Raw genomic sequence first — 23,067 nt, 5'->3', positions numbered from 1 at the left:
AGAGAGAGAGAGAGAGAGAGAGAGAGAGAGAGAGAGAGAGAGAGAGAGACCTACTCAGATACCTTAGACATTTTAATTAAGTTTCCTCACTCTGCATGTGACTGTGTGGCCCAATTTGATTTGCCTCTGGAAGCCCAGCGAGGTCTTGGAGGATCCTAGAGACAAAATGTCTCATCTTTGATTCTACCCCCTAATTTTCATCTTTAAAAAAAAAAAATCATCACTGCAGAGCTATCCTTGACGGCCCGGGGTCCCTTTACCAATATGGAAACACCTAGAGGATACACCAATTCAAATTCCGGTCTGGGACAAACTTGGTAAGAAAGGTCCTTTTCTCTACCACTCTCTTCTGGCTCCAGTCCCAGTGTTACTCGGGGCTCCCTTACCTCTTCAAATTTGAACAAACAGCAAACGAAAATTAACTTCCCCATTCTTTAGATAGAATACATTTCAGAGTTAGGGTTGACTTCCATAATGCCACCTCTAGGAAATGCCCCTGAGCACTTCCCTGCCCTTTCATTTCACAGACTGACTTACATGTCCTAGTTTATAACCTCATTGTACCATGCCCACATTTCTACCACCATGCATAGTATGTATAACATTGCAAAAATTTCTTGTTCACTCATTTCATCTTTACAAGCCTCTAAGGGGGAGAACAATGTTTGTTCATCTTTGTATCTTTTTTTTTTTTCCTGTTTTTTTTTTGTCGTTTTGAGACAGGGCCTCAATATGCAGTTCAGGCTGGCCTTGAGCTCACTTTGTAGCCCAGGCTGGCCTTGAACTCACAACAATCCTGCCTCAGCCTCCTGAGTGCTGGGATTACGGGCATGCGCCACCATGCCTGGCTCATCTTTGTATCTTGAGCATTTAGTACCATTCTTAGAAAGCTAGCATTAGGTTAACAGTTTAGAGCCAGACTGCTGGGAATCAAATTTCAGCCCCATCTCTATTTATTCTGTGGTACTATGGATTGAACTCAGGGTTTTTACACTGAGCCATATCCCCAGCTCTTTTTGTATTTAATATTTGGAGACAGGGACTTGCTAAATTGCCCAGGTGGGGTCAAACTTGGACTCCTGCCTCACCCTCGCAAAGTGCTGAGATTACAGGTGTGTGCCATCACATCTGCTTACAGCCCTATCTTTCATCTGTGTGAGACCTTGGGCAAGTTATTTAGGTTCCCTATATTTCAGTTTCCTGTTAAATGTGGATAATTACAATATCAACTTCACGTTGCATTATGGTTTATCAAAAAAACCATAATAAAGCACTTAGAATAGTGCTGGGCTTAGAAATGTTGGCTCGTATTTTTCACTATGTGGTATATTGTCAAATTTTTGTTAAAATGTTCGAGACTGCTATAGATCTACAACTGTAAACTGCTGCAGGTAGGAGAGTATGTGTAAGCACTGAACTATAAATTTATATAAATCATCCTTTATACTATTTTTATTATATTGCATCCCAACTGTACTGTAAGTTAAATATCCTACTGTATATAAGACTAAAAATTTAACCTTGCCTGAGTTCTGAATTCCAAATCAATGACCTATGGACTTCTTAAACATTGGCACATAGCTCATTCACAAGCTGAGAAGCACTTGTATTCCATGAAGAAATGGTTGCTAAGACTACTTGAATGATAGATTCAAAAAAGGTTTTCCCTGGAGAAAGATCAGATCTTCATGATTTATTTATGAGCTCCTTCTTGTCCTGTGGCCAGTTTAAAATGAACTTAGAATGTAATGTTAAAGATAGCTGATGACAGGAAAATCCTGGAAACTGCCAAAGATTATAAAGGTATCACTAACACACCATTGACTTTGAAATTGCAAAGTTATCTGAAGAGCAAGGAAAAATACCAATTTCTAACAGTTTTCTGTACTTTTTTTTTCTTCTTCAGTTTTTTTACCCTAATGGTCAATCTGAAAGGTCAAATTCAGAAGTGCTAATGTCTTTGAAGAATCATGCTCACAACTAAGTATACTGGTACACGTCTATAGCCCTAGCTACTCAGGAGGCTGAGGCAGGAAAATTGCTTGAGCCCACTCTGGGCAATATAGCACAACCTGGAGGTGGGGTGGGGGTGGGGGATAAACAAAAAAGAAACAATGACAAAATATTGAAGAAAATTAAGTTCTTAGTCTATTATTGTCCTATATATATACAGTACCTTATTTTTAATGCAATGACTATTTCTTTTAAAAAAATCCCTTGGTTCTCCAGTGAAAGACAGATTACTAGTTTATGGATCAGGTTACTGATCCAACTGCCACCTACTGCAGTGGAGATTGTTATTACTGTTGTCACAGTAGGTATTATCTTTTAAAAGAAACTTTAAACACATACTTGGTTTGTTAAGAGTTAAAAATACCTTTAAAAACCCCCCAAAACACAAACCAGACACGGTAGCACATGCCTGTAGTGCCAGCACTGGGAGGCTGAGGCAAGAGGATCACAAATTCAAGCCCACCCCAGGCAACTTAGTGAGACCTTGTCTTAAGACAAAGCTAGAGATGCAGTTCACGCTGAAGGCCCCTGGGTTCAATTCCCAGCACCAACGAACAAGTAAATACCCTCAAATTTATGAGAGACAAGTGCCCTTTAATAATAAGCCTTTCTACTGATTTCTGAAAAATTCAAGCTAAAAACATCTAAGGAAGGAGTAAGAAACTATAGATGTATCATTGTCCAAATAATTCTTTGTAGAGGGAAAAACTGAAGTACAAAATTAAAGGACATGCAAATGAATATCCCATTTTGCTTCCTGGATTTCATTAAGAGTGAACTCTCCTCTCTTAGTTTACATAATGGAGTCAATTTCCCAAAAAATAAACAAACAAAACTGGGCTATGAGGACTCTCCGGAGTGTTTTGCTCCAGGAAGTGTTTGGTCGAAAGCCTTCTGGCCGCCTCCTCCATACTTTTCTGGTCAGAAAAGGAGCTCACGTCTGTCCTGCACTCTGGCCCTAACATCAGGGAAGGACTGGCAGGTTTAATGCTGCTTCTACACTTTACCCAGATGGGAACAAAGATGTGAGCTTAATAATTCAAAGACAAGGTGATTCTAGAATCTCCGCAGGCACTTTTAAGTACCTAGTTGTAGTTACAACTATTTTAAAAGTTCCTTAATACTTAAATAACTTATCTGGGTTGGGGATACAGTTCAGTTGGGAAACAGTTGCTTAGCATGCATGGGGCTCTGAGTTTGATTCCCAGCAAAGGAAAAAAAAATTAACCTCTTATTTTTTTCTCTATTCTTATTGAAAGATGGGAATTAGCATAGTTCTTCATATCTCCCTTTTACTTTTCTTCCTGACTGAACAAATCTTGGTAACTTCAATATTTTTTTGAAGACTGGGAATAAAAGACAGTCATTATTATTCTTTGAATCGTATCTAATTTACTTCAGACAACGGATACTCATGCTGTCTTCAAGTGTGGTAATTTGGCTACACAATAAGCACACGAACCCAAACTTATTTTTCGGTTTTTTTGTTGTACATTCTGGAGTCAGACTCTTCATTTTTTGTATAAATTAATTTTTACTTTTCTTTGACATGACAGCTCCTTTTACCACTTCTCCCCCAAATTAAAATTAACCATAATCTTTCAAAGCATTTTCTATTACCTTTCATGTTTGACTGACATCTTGCTGAAGTCTTCAAAAAAAAAAAAATCAATGAATATATTAACTGGAATTAGACTTGGCACCTGTCTCCAAGGAACTTAGCTCAGTAGTTCCTGCTAATCTTAGATGGAATTCTTAATAACCTTAAAAGAGGCTTTAAAATAAACTTTGTAGTTTTGTAGTTTCTTAAAATCTATGTTTTTTTGGGTTCTTAGGCAGAGAGAGAAGGGTAGGATGAAACAAATATCAGAATTAAGAATGTTAAAACACTTAAAAAATTTAACACATCAGTGATTCACACTATTAAATACAATTAAATGCCTAGTTTGGGTACTATCTTACAAATCAAAAAGTACAGAGTATGTCTTGTCCGTCATAAAAGAGGCATTCAAGGGGCTGGGGATTTAGCTCAGCGGCAAAGCGCCTGCCTGGCAAGCGCAAGGTTGTGAGTTCGGTTCCCGGTACCGGAGAAAAAATAAAAAAAAAACAAAAAAAGAGGCATTCAAGCAGCAAGGGAACTGGGAAAAGGTGGCAATGGACAAGGTAAGACGATGGATATTCAAGACATTTGGCTTTTTTCTGTCCCTAAATACAAATGAACAGAATACGTCACTGTGAAACAGACATGAGTTGGAAACCTAACTCTATGGTATAATAATTCTGTAATTCGTACCTCTTTTGAGCTGCAGTGTCTGCATCTGGAACATGGGTTAATACCGTTCAAGCCAATGGGGTCAGTGGGAAATAAGACAAGATGGCACGTGGTGTATGTAAAGTGCCTGGATCACGGGAGGCACTCAGTAAATGCTTGTGGACTTTCCCTTTTTCCCTGACTCTTCTGTGAATTAAGTTTGACAGACAAACAGTATTCTCTTCACTCTCAAATCGACTGTGCTAAGAAAAAGAAATAACTAAACGGAACAATAAATCTCCTTGACCTGAAATTTTAAAGTATACATAACTAATGAAATAGAAAGAGATCGAATGGAATTATAAAACTCATGAAAGTTATTAAGATACTATTAATCATTTTTATTTTCCTCCTAGCTATGAGGATGAGATTATATTTCACAGTCAGTGAAGGGAAAAATCACCCAAACTTTGAAAAGTGAAATTCAAAGTATCATCAGAACAAAATTGCTGCTATTTTCCAGATGTTTTATCAACAATGATTTCAAAGTCAAAGTAAGGCCTTGCAGTCATTCAGCTGTGGTGAACGGTTCAGGCGCCTACTAGACACATAATGCTATGGCACAGATGGCGCATCCAAAAAAAGGTGAAAACACTTTTTATTTTTTTCAGTTTTGAACTGATTTTATTTGAATAACTGACTAAAGGAGTCTCATTTGTAACCAAGATGGAATTTACAGTACGCTGTTACATTTACACTTTAAAAAAATGTATCTCTATGTACAGGAATTTGCAAATAGATGTAAACATACATTATGTTCCAAGTACATTTCTCTCCTCTCTCTCTCTCTCTCTCTCTCTCTCTCTCTCTCTCTCTCTCAGAAAAAAGCCATCCAACAAAGCAACCCTTGCAAAATAATTTTAATACAAAGGATGGGAATATCTGCAAATCTGATCCACTGGGTGTCACGGGAAATCACTGAATGGGAACGATGATGTCGGCTGGACTTCAGATGGAACTGGACTATTTAAAATTGAGTTTCCAGGAAAAATAGCCACTGATTTCTAGAAGGAAATCCACTCCTTACTGAAGCTATTTATGGAGCCAATATGGCTGGTTAGCACTTCACTAGGATAAAGTAGCCCAGCGCAGGACTCTCAGACGTGAGCAGAAACCGTGTAAACAACTGCACTAGGGGTGGCTCAGGCAGGCTGAAGCCGTGGTCCCACTCTCCGGGTGTGGGGACCACGCTGATTCAGGCCACGGGTCCTGTCTCTTCTTCCCGTACTGCAACCGTCTAGCATTATACAAGGTACCCTGCTGCATCTCCACTTAACTACTCCGGCTGATCAGAAAAACTTGTTGAGGGAAGGAAAGGCGTCCTGTTATCTCATCCAGGCAGACCGTCCAGCCCCACCGATGGGAGGCATGCCAGGTGGAGGGATGGGAGCAGGCTCGGGTGGCTGTCCTCCTGGGGGGACAGAGGGAGGTGGGTAGCTAGCCGGGGGCAGCCCCAGACCCGGAGGGGGGTGAGGTGGGACTGCATGTGGTGGGAGGGGCATGTGCAGGGGTAGAGGCGGGAAGTTGGGGTTGTAGGTGGGCGGAGGTAGTGGACAGCCAGGCATAGTCGGGGGATGGTGGTGGGTGGAAAGGAGGCGGAGGGGAAAGGGCACAGGAGGCGGGGGTGAGGGCAGGTTAAGGATGGACATGGGATGGTAGGGAAGGAAGGTGAGCAGTGGACGGTAGGCGGAGGCATGGCGCCACAAGTGGGGCCCTTGGCCTTCATCCCCACTGCAGGCTCTAGTGGCCCTCTCTGGACTTGTAGGAGCTGGTGGTGGACATCCAGGTCACGTAGCTGGAGGCGGCCAGCGGCGGGGGCTGTGCACAGGGGCTGGGTGGGCCAGAAGAGGAGTCTGGACTTTGGGGAGGTTGCTGGCATCCACCGGGCCAGGCGGTTTGACCTGGCCCAAGGCAGCAGCACAGGGAGGCTTCCAGTCTGGAGGCGGGTGGGTCAGAGGCAGTGGTGGGTGACTGGTCTCAATTTTGGGAATTTTAGGTGGCGGTGGTTCTACTGCTTTGTTCTTTTTTTTGGGAGGAACAACCATGGGCGCTTTGCCTGGCGGGAGGGCTGGGCTGTGGAGATAGCCTCCGGGGCGGCTGGGCTTGCGGTGCCAACTGGGCTGACCCTGAGTCCTGCTGGGGCTGGGCCCGCTCAGAGCCCTGAGATGGCTGTGACTGCTGCACTTGTGGTGTGGGCTGCAGAGATGGGGGCGGCTGCAGCCGCTGAGGGGTGTGACGCGGCATCTGCTGGTTTCCTTGTGAGTAAAGGTTCTGGCGACAGATGTCTTCCAGAAGGACAAGAGGGATGACCTGAGTGAACTGCTCCCCACCCCCCCACCCCCCGTCTCCTACACATTGGTTTGGAGGTCCACTCTTGCATTTCAGACCTGCACAACATCCTGCGAGGCACATGACTGCCACTGCTATGATCTCTGGCCCCACTGCAGTGAGCAGGTGGTGCAGAGACTCATTTACAAAGGTCCGTGCCATGTGAACCAACTTTTGAATTTTCTTTTTTTTTTTTTTTGGTTTATTCTCCGGTACCAGGAACCGAACTCACGACCTTGCGCTTGCCAGTGAATTTTCTTTTTATCACGTTTGAGTTGTTTTGCATATTTGAGTAGGAGCTGGTATGGATGTTCTACCTGTAAATCAGACTTTACAGTTTGTAGTAAGATTCTCTCCAGAACCATTACTTCTTCCTTTGGGTCATCTCCAAACTGGCCAAACTGTACATCATTTAATGAACTACAAGCTGTTCTGGTGTTATCTTTACATGTTTTTTGGAGTTTCTTCCACTTTCCCAGTTAAAAAGAGACAAGAAGCTGGTGTCACCTAAATGAGAGACAAAAGCTATACCTTGGGAATTGCCTGAAGGAATGAGACACGTGGAAGTGATGAAATAAACAGTCCCAAGTGTGTGCTACATCAAAGATGAGCCAAGCACCCTCTGGAGGGACCGGGCCTCTGCGGCTGGTCAAATCCTTCATGCTGTGAGGGTGAGTGAGCCAAGTCTCCTCACCCCAGCACGAACATGGTTTTGTGTGGTCTGGGTTTGCTGACGTTACTGAAGGCCTTGAATTTTCTTTATTCTCCTTCATTTATTGAAGTAGACTTGCTCTTTCCAAATAGTTCTCTGAAAGTGTTAGAATTCCTACTCTTCAGGCAAGCCCCTTGGAGACGATGTCTCTCCTCACTGACCGCGGCCATGTTGGATGTTGAAAACACTTCTTAAAGGCATCTTGCATGCCAGGTGGTTACATATAAAACCTTGCATTAGTGTAACAGGGCTGCCACAACAAAATAACAGAATTACACAAGGGTGGCTTAAACCCAGAAATGTATTTTCTGTTTTGGTACTGGGAACTGAACTCAGGACCTTGTGCTTGCCAGACAGGAGCTGTGCCACTGAGCTGTATTTCTGGCCTCAGAAATATATTTTCTCCCAGTTCTGGGGGTTGTAAGTCCAAGAACCAGGTGCCAGCAGGGTTGGTTTTCTCAGAGGCTTTTCTCCTTGGCTGACAGATGGTGCCCATGTGCACCCTGCTAGTTGTGTGTCCAGAGCTTTTCTTACAAAGAACCAGCCAGATCAGGGCCACCCTAACAGCCTCCTTGTAATTTAACCATGCCTTTCAAGGTCCTAGCTCTAAATGTAGTCACATTCTGAGATCTTGGGATATATTTTAGAGGAACACATTACAGCCTGTAACAAAGCATCATCTTGGCATAACTATCTCATACCTATCTATAAAATATATATAAATTTTTTTTAGTTAAGATAGTTATACAGTTAGTTTCTCTTAGTTCATTGAAAAGAAAGGTTTGTGCTAATACTGTATGGACAATATTTCATGCCTATATCTTGTACTCTGAGTAACTGCTATGAAGATAACAATAGGCAATGTATTAATTATTGTTACTCTCCTACTATCCTGTTTTGAAACTGTTTTTTTTTTCTTTTTGGTACCAGGTATCAAACTCAGAACTTTGTGCTTGCCAGGCAGGCGCTGTGCCGCTGAGCTATATTCCCGCCCCCAAAACTCTGTTTTATTTTTATTTTTCCTCTTTAAAAAAAAATCATCTCATTTAACCATTGCTTGGTTTACAAACAAGTAGTCAGGCTCTGAGAGAATAGAAAATGCATCAAATATCACAAAGTCAGTAAGTGGTGGAACCAAACTTTTAACTATGGCCTAAATGATACCAAAGCCAATGTTCTTTCTGCTATTCACACATCTTCAAAGACATGTAAGTGTAGCTGGAAAGACACAATACTGGCTGACGAAATTTTAAAAAGGGGGCTACACATACAGAGGCATTTATTCACTTGACCTGCATCATCATATGGGCAGAACAGATTCAGGATTAATAACACTTACTAAATGTTAGGCTAGGTTCCTTCACAAAGAAGTCCACTGACGCCCTCACCTGAGGAACTGCTGACCCTCAAATAATCCTAAATCAACAGCAAACACAATGGAACTTTTTAGAACAAGTACCTTAGGTAAGATCGCCTTTACATCTCTTTTCTTCTGCATTTGAGTGTACGCTATGTAAAGGGGAATGTGTATGAAATCCCTAATCTGCCTTACAAGCTTCCACCCCACAGGTAATCTGTTGGGTGGAATACACAGAATGTATTGGAATACACAATACATTAGTGGGCTTTCAGCTCTGTGGCATCTCAGGGTTGACCCTGTATTGTTTGTTAAAGTTTATTAAAAGTATTAGAATACTTTGTGCTTTACTCTACATCTTTAAATATTTTATTTATTTATTTATTTATTTATTTATTTATTTATTTATTTATTTATTTATTTAATCTTTTTGAGACAGGGTCTCGCTGTGCAGTTCAGGTTGGTCTTGAACTCACTCTGTAGCCCAGGTTGGTCTCAAACTAGCAACAATCCTCCTGCCTCAACCTCCAGAATTTTACTCTACATTTTATGGATTTATATTCTATGTGAAATTACACTTGTATAATTAATAAGTTAAATCACTTATATTCCCATATTATGTTAAAATGTTTGTGAAGAAGCCAGTCTAGGTATACACACTAGAACATATGACTTGAAGCCTAGTACATACTCTTACATAAAGATTACTGGGTTAGGTCTATTTCTTGCTTCTATATTCTAAGATATGTGTGTGTATATAATAAATAATATATATCATATATATATATCGGCTATGTTGTTATAGCATCTCTAGTGTATTTTATACATAAAAATACAACTAAATATAATCAATGAACAAAGTAAAATTTACCATTTGAGAAGTATCTGCTTTCCATTAAGTGAAAATATGCTGCTCAATCATCCCTAGTCTAAAAATCCAAAATCTGAAATGTTCCAGAATCTGAAGCTTTTATACATCCCAGCAAGACACCACAAGTGGAAAATTCCACACCTGACCTCATTTGATGAGTCATAGTCAAAAAGCAGGTACATTAGTAAAATTATAAAATTATCTTTAGGTTATGAATATAGGGTACATATAAAACATAAATGAATGCCATGTTAAGACTAAGTTTCAGCTGGGCGTGATGGTGCATGCCGGAATCCCAGCACTTGGGAGACTGAGGCAGGAGGATCTCCAGGAGTTCAAGGCCAGCCTGGGTTACAAAGTGAATTCAAGGTCAGGCTAGACTACACAGTGAGACCTTATCTCAACACCCTCCCTCCAAAAAAAGACGAAGTCTCATCCTCAAGGTACCCTCCCATATATATACGAATATTCCAAAATCCCCAAAATTCCAGAGTCCAAAACACTTGGTTCCAAACATTTTGGATAAGGGATACTCCACCTGTGCCAACACTAGTATTGCCAAATAAAGTTCTAGAAGCATAATGCCTACATGCACTAAATGCATTCATTTTCTCCATTTTGTGAAATGCTATTTTGAATTCTATGACCTGAAACAGTTTATTGTGGCAAGGTAACTGGCATGAACTAGCGTACTGTGGTTTTTCTGAAGAGAAAACTTCTATGAATAATAGCCAAACAAAACTAACATGTCAACTATAATATTTAGATATTGAGGCATTATTAAATATGACTGAATTTCTGGTTAAAGGGAGCTGACGAGCTCATCACTTTTGCTTTAATAACTGTTCAGTGGTTTGCTAGGCTGACGTGTTATACATGTAGTGGGGAAAACCTTTGAAATCCAGAAACACCGTCACCTTTCCTAATGCTTACTTAGCCTGTGCCTTGTGCTCAACAGAGAAAGCTATTATCTACCCCGCAGCACTACAGGAGTCAGGGTAAGAAAGCTAAACTGTTTTTCACTGTAGTAAAAATGTGCTGACTTGTAGCTATATCTACAGTTTTAACTATATGCCACTTATTACAGGGACTTCAAGAGTGTCCATAAGATGCTCGACTCACTGTAGAAATCTATTACTTTTCTGGGTAAATTCTATGATTATTAATCCTATCATATTAAAAAAAGTAAAAAGTATATATTAAAGTTTGACTTGATTTTAAATATTATTCATCCTTCTATTTTTTTCCCCCAAGATTATGAAGATTATCAAACAACATTCTTATGGATAACTGGAGTTCAGTTGTGATTTTTCACACTGTCTCAACTGAGTCTGGTGGGTGGAAAAGGTGGGATGGGTGTGTCAGAATCAGAAGAAAATGGGAGAAAATGCAGAGAAAGGATGTATATAGTTTGGAAATCAAGCAATGTTTTTTCCCAATATTTTCACGTTTTAGTTATAGTATTTAATATTTTGAAATTTGAAGTAATATTAAAGTAAGGCATGTATTGGAAAACAGGCCAAGAAAAAGTAGTCTAATAGAATTTTTTTAAATCTCAAAAAATTAGAGAATTTTTTGTCTCCAAATAAAAGTACACATAGACGGCATCTGACAAATGTTTTGAATAGAAACAATTGCCAACAAACTCAAAACACACTTAATTCAGTAAGTGTATCTGAGTATATGCTATGATACCTTTAGGAAGTAGTACCCAGGGACTGAACAGCTGGGATGTCCAAACTTTGAGGGGATAAGTAAGCAAGTAAATCCTTCAAAACAGTAATACCTTTGTAACTCTGAGCACACATTTTTATTCTAACATTTGGTATTTCTGGCTGTTATTAGCTCTGCAAACTTTCATAGGAAGAAATGTTCAATATGTCCCCTTATCTCAACCTTCTAGTGCCTTCCACACAATGAACATGAAACTAGGGGTGCATACTCAGCATGGGAGCTGCTCTGAGCACTGGATTTATTCTCCTCCAGTGGGGTCTCCCAAGACAACCAAGATTTACAAGGTGGGCTTTTTTGACTTTCAGTTGCAGAACCACATCACTCCATGACATTTTCCCAGAATATGTCATTTCTTTCCTGCTGCTAGGTCATAAATCACCAATAATGTTCAAACCAATCAGTTCTCTCAGTTGGAGAGAGATGGAAAGAATGCTGTTCTACTCCTAGCCCAGTGCTCTATGCACATACACAATAGATCTCCTGAAGTCCTACCTCCAGTTTTAGAACGTCATGCTGAAGTTTACGCTGAAATTCAAGGAAGTTTTTGATTGTCAGTTTCCCCTTGAGATCAGCTCCAAAAAAGTAGGTTGTAAGGGCCGAACATAAGCCAGACTTGAGGGTGTTACCAGTAGTAGGACGATCTCTATGACGCATACCCATACTGGTTTGGGAGCGAATGATGCTCTGAACCTAAAACAAAGCAACCCATATCCAGAAAAAAAAAATCATAAAAGTGAAAAAGCATAGAAAAAAATAACTATTGTTATTGACAATGGGCCTACACTACACAATGATCTCTTTTAGGATATACAACAATCTTATAAGGTAAGCCCTACTATTATCCTCATTGTACGGACAAGACTGAGGCACACAGAGATGAATAACTTGCTCAAGGTCAAGTGGCTAGCAAGTAGCAGAACAGAGATTCTAAAACAGACAGGTTGACATCTTTATGATTGGGATCCACTTAGAAAATTTCTCTCCAGAAAAGAGTAAGCATTTGTTTTGGCTGGCTTAACACCTCTCTCACACAACTAGAATAACCATCTACTTCACAATGATATCTTCCATATCCTGGCAGACTTTAACAGAATCCTACATTTGTCACTACTGCCTCTCAAACTGGGATGAGAAGCAGCAGAGGTATAGCAAAGTCTTGACTTTTACAACAGATCTATTGATTTATCAGAATGATACATGACGTGCAAAGTTGGTATGAAACAATACTCCAAGAAACATGGGGGATTTGTTCAATCTTTGAGAAAGGGTAATTTGGGGATTGGCAACAGTGGGTACTTAAGTAAATGAACTCTTTCAGGCATGTCTATGGTTGCTACAGCTTTCAGACCACTTCTGTCTCTTCAGCAGCAAATAAAATCAGCTACTCAGAATAATTAAAAAACAGATAGGTAAGAGTAAATAATAAAGGTATGGTAATATACATAATACATACTGCTTTGTGGGTGATGATTTTTTTAAATGCCAAATTAAAAAAGCATAATACTACCCAGGTATGATAATGCATGCCTATGATCCCAGCACCCTGGGAGGCGGAGGCAGGAGGATCAAAAGTTTGAGACCAGCCTAGGCAATTCTGCAACTTAGCAAGACTGTATCACAAAATAAAAAAATAAGAAAGGGTTGGGGGTGTAGCTCAAACACCTGCAGTTCAATCCCCAGTCCTAGAAAAAAAGCGTAATACTTAAAACCTTAAGATTTGTAACAATGTTATTTTTCTTAATGCCTTTTAGAATTTCATTTATTATCTTTAACTGTGAAACAGATTTACTTATGAATGTTTAAAGAAATTTGATTTTTTAAAGATAGTGTTTTTCTCTTTATAAAATTAATCAGTTTATTACAATAAAGGCAAAAAACATAGAAATAAAATAGGAAATGTTAATCTTCCACAAGAAAACTGTTGAAACGTCTTTTGTTCATCTATGCATATACAATGCACACTACATAAATGTGCATATGTATGTATACACCCACAGGCAGTATTTTCCATAAACAAGATTTTACTCTAACTTATATTAGTAATGTGACTTTCTTCAATAATATTTTTTCTTTAAGAGTTACACAGCATTCTACTGTATAGAATTTAACCAGTCCCTTACTCATGGCCATTTAATTTGTTTCTACTTTTTTGGTATTATAAACAAAGCAGTAGTGAACATTTTACTCTTTCTTGGGTTGTCTATTTCCTCAAAGTAAACCTTTAGAAGAACTGAAAGATTGCAGGGTATGTCCATTTTAAAGTATTAATACATACTGCCAAATAGTGTGTATTTGGAGAGGGTGAGTCAACTGAACACATTCACTAACAATCTCAAGTCTTTGTATGTTCCTAACTTCTTGCATAATCTTTCAACACAATAACACGGTGAAGTAAGCAAAAACAAAAGCTTTAAAGTCCTTTTCAAATCCATGAGTTTCCAGCCATGTTCCCTCGAGCAAGTTACTCAATCCTGCTGACTCTCAGTTTATGCAACACGGAGACAATACTTCTTATATTTACATGGTTGTTGTGAGGATAAAATGTAATGTATAGAATTGTTCCTAAAGTAAAGAATGTTACACAGAAAGCATTTAGTAAATGATAGCTATTGTTACCACTTTGATTAGACTCTTAATCACAATATCATAATGACTTAAAAATAAATCCATCACTGTTTAGACTTAGAACGGGTACAAGATGATATTACTTTATCAAGTCCTTCATTAAATCTAACGCATATGAAATGTGTTGGAAATATTAATGCATTTTAAGAAACTCGCTGGCACAACTTGCCTGTTCAAACTCCTCCATGTCTACTTCTCCATCTCCATTCAGGTCAAACATCTTGAAGGCAATTTCAAAATTTCTCTGGGGAGCTATAAGTACAAAAGGAGAAAGAGAGGGAGGGAGGGAAATAAAATTATTTCGAAGTCATTGGCCAAAATTAAATTATTTCTTTAAGAAAAATAAAATGATTAAACACTAAAATAATGTCCAAATGAGAAAATGACATGCTGTTTATCTAGATCAAGTTTTTAGTGTCATTCCTTTAAAATCCAAAAGCAATTCTACTGTCTTGAGTAAAATACAGCACTTGTTTATCCTTGTGTTCAACGCTCTTTCTGAAATACTTCAGCTTTGCTTTTTAGACAGCCCCCTCTTTGCTGTGATATCCATTTTCTCCCTTTTTGTATCCTGGGGATTGAACCCAGGGCTAAGCAGATACTTTACCACTAAAGCTGTGTAATATTAATGTTGTTGCTCTATTGCTTAAATACAGCATAATTTCTCTGGGCAAGAAAGTATGTCTAGAGCAAGACACTGCTGCAAAGCAAGAAGTTGAAAATCTAAATCTTTTTCTTGCCTTTATATCAAGCTGGCTTACTGTTTTGTTTTTTTCCCAGTCTCTCCATTCTAAGCACAATCAGGAGTTCTGAGCATGTCATTCCACCAGCCGCAGTTTCCAGCTGTTCATAGCAGTTTACGCATCCTCACCACAGCTCTTTGGAAGGGCAGAACAGCACACTATGGGCTGTTCAGCTTCCTATTTCAATCATGTCAGATGTATACACAAATTACTGAGTGAAAGTATCCATAAGTGGCAAAATTAACCTAAAGTTTAAGAAACAAAATAGGGCTGTGTCTGTAGCTCAGGAGTAGAGTGCATGCCTAACAAGCATGAGGCCCTAGATTCAATCTGCAGTCATTACAAAACTAAATCATAAAAATATGCAATGCCTGACAAGATGGCACATATTTTCTTTCTCTTAAGTGAATAATTAAAGCTCCTCAATACTTCTGTAGTGTTCCAGGATCAATCAAAATGTAATTAGTATTTTTGTGCACTGGAATAAAACAAAGTTAACAGCCCTCCTCCCTTACATGCTAAATGCTCTGAAAAAGAAAACTAAGCTGTTTACTTGCTTCTCTGATGCTTCAGATTAATATCTGTTTAGATAATAAACCAAAATAAGCATTCTACATATCCTAACCCACTGAATTAAATTTTCACTTAATGTCACATTTACTAAAAAAAGTACAGATTATATGTAGAGAGAAAAATGAACAAGCTTTATATGTTATGCATGACGGTGGAGTATCCATATCCCCATTTTGCTCATGAATTTGTCAACGCCAGCATCTTCTGGGCTTAAATTCTACTTGCAGATAGCTACCCTGCTAGGTTGGTAAGTTCTGGGAGAATTAGATTTTTGTATATTTATTGCCACTTCTCAATTTTTTTCCCATTTTAGTGTAATCTTTTACTGAGAAGTTACTCCGTGCCAAGCATTGAGCTAGATGATTTCAGGCTATTTATTGTTTGATTTTGTACTCTTGGTTTTGATTCCATTATTTTTTTATGCAGAGGAGGAAACTGAGGCTCAAAGCAGTTACACAAATAGCTCAAAACCACACAGCTAATACAAGAAAGAACTGAAACCCAGCAAAGTTTCATGTGGCTCCACAGCCGTTACCATGAATACAGAGGTACTTCTTATGATAAACACAGAATTCTTTATGCTTATATATTTTGATCTAGAAACAACACATGACTCACTGGTTGTACCAGTCTCTGCAGAAGATGAGAGTTCCAAGTTGCTATCTCAAGGAGATACTCGATAGCAAAGAAGGTACCATAGTGTGCTCAGGTTAGACCTGGCTGTGCTACCCAGAGGTCCATAGGCAAATTAGACTGTGACAGGTTTCTGATTTGTCTTTCAGTATTCTGAGTATGAATCTCTTTAGTCAGGACTGCATTTTCTTATTCTTCCCTCTTGTGTTACACATGCTCCATTTCACTCACATACATTATTTTCCTAATCTCTGCAGATACCCAAGTATGTAGCAATGGCAGGCACTGAAGGTTTTAAGTAGGACAGTGTCACAATCAGGCATTTATAAAGGACTTCTTTGGTTCTTGTAAATGTTGAAAATGTGAACTGAGGTGATGACAGTGGAAATGGAGAGGAGGTAAGGAACTTGAAATGCCGTCAGAAGGCAGAAATTATATAACTTAATGATTAGTTAGCTGTGATGGGTTGAGAGTGAAGAGGAATGACAGTATTACTGGCTTAGACTACTGTATAACTTTCATGTGACTTACCAAGAAATAAAATAGATGGAAAACATTTGAAAAATAGTATTAAGTCTAGGGGGCATCTTCTGAATTTGAAGGTCCCACACATATTCACATGGAGAAGTATAGGACACAGTGGAAATATGATCAAAGGTTATAAGAAAGTTGGAAGCTACTGGCATGTACATAGTTAGCTGCAAAGAGCCTGAAAGGAAGTTGCCCAGAGGGAACTGAGGAATAATGAGAAGGCTAAGGGAAGGGTAGAATGCAAGTGAAGGGAAGTCTTTTAGGAGCAAAGAAAGGGAAAAGAATCAGGGAGAGACAAGGTGGCATCACAACCTTAGGAGGAGGAATGCAGTCCCAATTAATAGAAACAGGAAAAGTGACACCAAGTCAGTATGCTCCTACACACCGATTAAAGTAGCATTCCCATTCTTTATCTCCACTGATGACAGAGGTTACATAGGGTAAATAAAATTTTAGCCTATCATAATTTTTCATTTCTATCATTGTCCTGTGAGTTCTATAAAGGCATGTTCCCAGACCATTTAAATGAATGAGTTGTTCTAGCAAATCACAGTTAATATTTCCTTCTACAGCCAAAGTTAAATATGTTTTACCTAACAAAGCATACCCTGTACTGCCTGAGCTTTCTCTTTTTATCCCAGCTACTTTCACACAGAGCATGCACCTTATGGGGAACTACTCAGAGTGCTTGTTAAAGTACACGTGAGGGTACCCGAAGCTCTTGTGCTCTGGTCACTGCTAAGGCAGGCTTGACAGTAGCAGCCTTGCCAGACTGTTGAGGAAGGACTCTTGAGGAAGGACTTCCGGAGGGACCAGTCTCAACCTACTCAATCTTTATCTGCTGAGGTCAAACAAAGCATATGAGACAAACAAGACCAAGTCAGCTTACTGTAAGTGCAATGTGCTACATAAAATATGCTGCCAGGTAATGCCCTTTAAATGGAGGCTTTATGGTCATTTTTAAAATCTAGCTATTCTGGAACACTTAAGCTGCCCTGGGTTTATGCTAACTCATGACCTGTTTCTACCGAAAGGTTCTGAGAAAGAAATTCTTTTGAAATCCAGGCTACTTATAGAGTGAGCAGGGAGGCTTACAACCTTGCTAAAAACAGTATAATCTACTTTCTACATGATCTCCAAAATGGTCTTACCATATGTTGGAACTGATTAAAATTTACATGACAATCTTTGTATCATGATATGGAGCTACATGAGGTCTGTTCTGGGTAGAAATCCTATTTTTGTAACATTATTCTACCACTGACAGCAATGACAGCAATAACAACTCTATAGACTTTCCCAGAGCAGATTTTTCTACTTTTTAGTACTAAGCAAAAAAGCATTCTCTTCTATGTATAGCAAGTCAAATAATCAGACAGCAACACCACTAGCTGCCCTGAGACTTTGCAGCTGTTTCACTTACTATTCTTTAATAGAAAATGCACAAGACTGGGACTCTAATTCTGGCTCTTCCAACATTAGTCATTTGCTGCCTTAAATTCCTTTTTGCTAGTACGGAGGGAATGATAAAAAATGAACAGACTACATTCCAAACACGTTTATTAATTTCTGTTGGTTTAATATACCCATCAAAGAATTCCTACCTATAACATTCCTATTTAAAACATTGCTATAGGATAAAGGGGGTAATTAGTACATAGTAGCAGAGAATTCTACTACTTTAGAATATGATCCTCTGTTCCATCATCAACCTTTCTACTGAATTTGTATGGATGCCCACACAACCTCTCTCTGATTTTTTGAAACTGAAGCCACCATTTCTGAGCACTGTTGATCATATTGTTTTTTTTTTCCTTATGCAGAGTTTAAACCTCTGTTCATCTCTTACAAACTGCCATAATGTAATTTTCTAGAGAAATAATACAAAGCTATTACGATGTCTCTACTAAGGTTTCTCATAACTTGCTTCCAGATCCTGAACATTGTTATAGCCCTCTGCAGGATATTTCAGTTGGCCAATGCCTCCCATAAATATCTTAAATCTATTTAACTCTGGACATGACATGATTTGTAGAACAACAGAACTGTATTTTTGTTTATGTATTTTTGTAAAATAATGGACTAGCACTATTACACATGAGGTCCTGGTGTCTTGCTTTCTACATAACACTCCAGAGTTGGAGGATAGGATAAAATATCCTATATGATTACATTTGTAAAAAAACAAAACAAAACAAAACGCCCTTCCCTTTATTTTTCTGAATGCTTCAAGGAACAATGGGCTAGGCACAATTTGGAGGAAATTTTCCTGCCCTTTTCACAGAGTGGGAGAAAAGTTCCCACCGTTGTAGTAGAGCATTTCATTAGGATGACTTAGCCTCAGTAGACCGATAACACCGAAAGAAAATAGCCTTAAACATTTTAACATCTTAAACAACACTTAAGCACCATGACTGATTCTGTTTTTGCTGACCTGAGTTGGCTTGTTGCAATCTGACTTCATTTCTGATAGTAACTATTTTATCTATTAGGCTCCTGTGAGTTTTCCTCAAAGCAGCATCTCTGCCGGCAGGGGCCCATGGGATGGCTCTGCTGGCGGCAGCAAGGGGGAGAAACAGGGCTGCCCAGTCCCTCTGTGGTGCGGTCAGACTTCAAAGCCCTGGCTTGCTCCCTGAATAGTGCTTCAGATTTCCTGGTATTCAGGACACAGTTCCTGTCCTCTTCCCTAACTCTAAAGTAAAACAGAAAGAGGGCAGTCACCTGGGGGAGCCACCCAGTCATTGCAGCCATGAAGGCAAAGGAAGTGCCCCCATTCCAGAAGAAAGCAACTGCGTCCGGCTGGAGCCTCAGTAACTCGTTGAGCAGACAGATTCTGTTGGCTTCTGCGGGCTCCTGGCCACCCACTTCTGGTCAGGGTATGAACTCTGTGTCTTTCATTTCCATTGCATTTAGTGGCACTGGGAGGACAGTGGGGCTCTAGTGACACCGCAGGGTCCACCTATCGACAGTTCCCAAGAATATCTCATTCCAATGGCCATGGGCCCTTTAAGGCCTGAGGCAAAAAGCAGCTAGACTAGGATATCAACCACTCCACCCAGGTGATTATTCAGGACTTTGGGCTATCTTAATATCACTTAGCAGGAGCCAGTTTCTGAGGAGAAAAGGAGAGTGTCATGAAAGGGCTGTCTGGGAGCTTCAGAGGATGGGTCTGGTGGACAGTCATACTCTTGTCCAGAGGGTTCTGATTCCGTGGCTGTCACCTGCAGAGCTGGGCTCAGACACAGGAGGCCCCTGCAGAGATGCTGAGTGGTCCTGTTGAGCCCTCCCAGGCCTGGCAGGCAAACTGCTGTGCTACTGCCCCACATCCTGCTGTGTGCAGCCGCAGTGTTGAGGTCACCTTGTGTGGATTTGTTGCTTCAAGGGCTACTGCTCAAGCCCCACTGGGAGACTCAGACCAGACACTACAGTGACAATTCATTACTTGCAATGCAGTCTTACCACTGAGCAGCAGCAAGCTGTCAGACCCACACTAAATGTACCCTGTGCTCACAGGCATCTTTCCGAAGACCAGAAACAATCCAGCACAAGTGGGCAAACCACTCTGCCCAGCTGGTGCCCTTGAACAGCCTCTGGACCCTCACATCTGCCACTGATTGTGGAGGCAGAGTCTGCCAGAAGGGAGAACAACCCTTCGCCAGGCGCAGCCTTGGTGGTCCTAAGCTGCAGTGAACCAGATGCGCGTCAGGCCCTTCCTTGGAAGTTGAAGAAGCTGATACAGCTATAGAGGCAGATTTGGGTGGGATGCCTGAAGAAAAGTAGGAAACAACTCATTTCTTTTCTTAAAGCCAGATATTTGAGGCTTCCTGTTCTAACATGAAGACTCTGAGATGGAGCCCCCACTATCCGAACTGCACAAAAACCCCCATCATGCTTGGGACTCCATGAGACAGGATCCAGGATGCCCTTTATGCCCCATGGGGTTTCTGGGCTCTGGAGTCTACAGAGGGTAGGGATGTAAGGCAACTAACTGTAGCAGCAAAGGCTGAGGAAGCTCTAGGGACAGAGGCAGAGATGGGCTTGCTGATCTCCATGCTTATCTCCAGCTCAAAGATCCAGACATAGACAGCACATAAAAACAAGGGCACGGCGATGTCCCCATTCTTGTAGTTTGCTTGAGGGGCAATAAAGGGATTTTAGTGGTAGTGGGAGCACCTGTGAGCCTAGTACGCCACTGGTTTTCCCAGGGCAGCTATCTTCAGCTTTGAACCTCTGAGCATTCCAGATGGCCCTGCAGCCATCCATAGCATCTTCGCTGCCCGAGAGCACAGTAGCCTTGGTGCCCCCATACATGCTGTGTAGTGTGAAGCAGCCTCCACAGTGAGAAAAGCAGCGGCCTGTGGCGGCTGGCACACTGTGAGTTGCTGTTACTGGGAGTTCTCGATTCTGCAGATCCTCTTGGAAGAGAAACCAAGTTTATGAAAGTCCATCTAAAGTCAGGAGTTTGGAACGGGGGATATAGCTCAGTGGTAGTGCTTGCTGAGGATGGGCAAGGTCCTCGGTTCAACCCCCAGTGACACACACACACACACACACACACTCACACACACACACACACACACACACTCTCACACAGTCAGGAGTCTCCCCAGCCTCAGCCTGCCTGCTTGCTTTTCATCTCCAGCCACCCTGATTGGGATGGTCTGTTGGTTTGTGGTCAGGGACAGAGGAAGACAATGCAGCATTGAGGTTCTCTGCTCACCATTTTTAATTTAGGAGTCTGGGGTTTCAGTACTGCGAAGCCCTGATCATATTCTGTCTAGGGAGGCCTCCGCTGCTGAACGTTTTGTTCTAGTACCTCATATAGTTTGAACTTTAAAAGAATTTTCACACCAGCATAGTGGTGCATGCCTGTAATCCCAGCGCTTGAGAGGCTGATGCAAGAAGCTCACAGAGAGTTCAAAGTCAGCCTGAACTACATAGTGAGACCCTATCTCAAAACAAACAAACAATCCCCAAACAACAACAACAACAAAAACCAAAACCCCAAAAAGAACAAAAAGAGACTTTCACATTTCCACCATAAGGTGGTGTGGAATTAAACAATTTTTCTAGATTCATAGCTTACTGACTATATTAATATTAAAATACTACCCAAAAATCTTTGCCACCTTCCTCCATTCAACAATTATGTCTTTCTATACTCTGTTTGACACCTCTAAAGCACAAGAAAAATGAAGAAGCAAATGTAAAACAACAACAAAACCTACCTGGACTGTAATCGGCTATAGAAGATACCATTATGAAAGCTTAAGGTTCTCTCTTTTGGTTGTGGTAGAATTACAATTAAAAATATGGCAACAGCTTTTTGAGTGTACTGCAAGTTTTAGTGTTTTTAAAAATTTTTTAACCATTCACTGGTTGAATATGCTCAAATAAGGGTAAATTAGTTAAACCAGGCTGGTCTTAAACTCACTACATAGCATAGGCTTCACCCAACTTTAAAAGCAACTCTGTGATTTTTAAAGTGACCACAGGACTACAGAAGTTGATTAAGTACCTGTACTTATAGAGATAGTACCTCACAGAGATAACATCTCTAATCTGTTCCTGGTAACATATTAGACATCCAAAGTATTCCACTCATGCAAGTATTCTAGATACATAAATCCATTTGTCTGTAACTCTGAGTCTTAATGTTTTTGGTGTAAGAATCTAACATCTCGGGGTGGATGTAGATCAGTGGTACAGCACAAGGCTGGGGGTTCCATTCACAGTGGTACCCCCTAAACAAACAACAATAACAAAAAAACTAACATCCTTCCCTTCTTCATTCTATGTACTAATACAACGGACTGTTCATTAGTAAATAGACTTTGGCAATTCTATAGTGCCAGTAAACACAGGCATGACTAAAAGGATTTGTGAACACTAAAAATAAATTTTATGAGGTGTTAGAAAGAGAAAAGTTTCAAAGCCATTAGAAAGGCTTAATAAACCATGGTTACCACCCCAAACATCCTGTTATTGTGAATGAATAGTGATTAACATAGCTATCATTTTTCACTGTGGCTAAAAGAGAAATGAAAAACAGAATGTAGTGAATGTTAGTGCCCCTTTTCCTTGAAGGGGTGATGCTGGGGAGAGCACAAAGGTCTTTCAGTCACTGTAAGGTCTGGCTGCCTAGGAGTGCTTGTGAGCAGAGGAACAACACAATCTTATTTACACTTAAGGAAGATCACTCTGGCTGCTGTATTGCAAACAGACTAAAAAGAAGCATGAGTGACAGAACACGACCAATTTGGAAGCTATGTAAAATATCCCAGTAAAATAAGGAGAATGTCATTGATATGGACAGTTACAGTGAGGGGCTAGGGATTTAGCTCAGCGGCAAAGTGCCTGCTTGGCAAGTGCAAGGTCGTGAGTTCGATTCCTGGTACCGGAAGAAAAACAAAACAAAACAAAACAAGGACAGTTACAGTGAATGTATTAAAAATGTGGGGTTCTAGACTACTTCAAAGTAGAATTGACAAGGTTTGCTGACCACTTAGAAATAAAAATATTCCAACTATTTTTAAGTGTATATGTATGCATATGCAAATATTTATACATCTATAGTCACATGTATAGTTATGTACAAACTATGAAAATGTAAAAAATGTGAAAAAGTTATGAAAG

The 23,067-nt window shown here is 40.2% G+C and overlaps 1 protein-coding gene and 1 pseudogene across 5 annotated transcripts in view; both read right to left on the bottom strand.

The window, feature by feature from the left end:
- Micu1 (mitochondrial calcium uptake 1) overlaps positions 1–23,067 on the bottom strand; it is a 229,820-nt gene that overhangs the window by 85,037 nt on the left and 121,716 nt on the right. For all 5 annotated transcript variants that reach the window (XM_005390006.2, XM_005390008.2, XM_013516918.1 and 2 more), the window contains 2 exons: positions 14,121–14,203; positions 11,819–12,016 (listed from right to left, as the gene is read on the bottom strand). In XM_005390006.2, coding sequence (XP_005390063.1) covers positions 11,819–12,016; positions 14,121–14,203 — 281 coding nt within the window. The remainder of the gene's footprint in view (positions 1–11,818; positions 12,017–14,120; positions 14,204–23,067) is intronic.
- On the bottom strand, positions 4,984–7,534 carry LOC102027011 (annotated as a pseudogene).

Source organism: Chinchilla lanigera, unplaced genomic scaffold (assembly GCF_000276665.1).
Source record: "Chinchilla lanigera isolate Chin_1 unplaced genomic scaffold, ChiLan1.0 scaffold00036, whole genome shotgun sequence".
NCBI lineage: Eukaryota > Metazoa > Chordata > Mammalia > Rodentia > Chinchillidae > Chinchilla > Chinchilla lanigera.
This window is presented reverse-complemented; position numbering and strand designations above follow the sequence as displayed.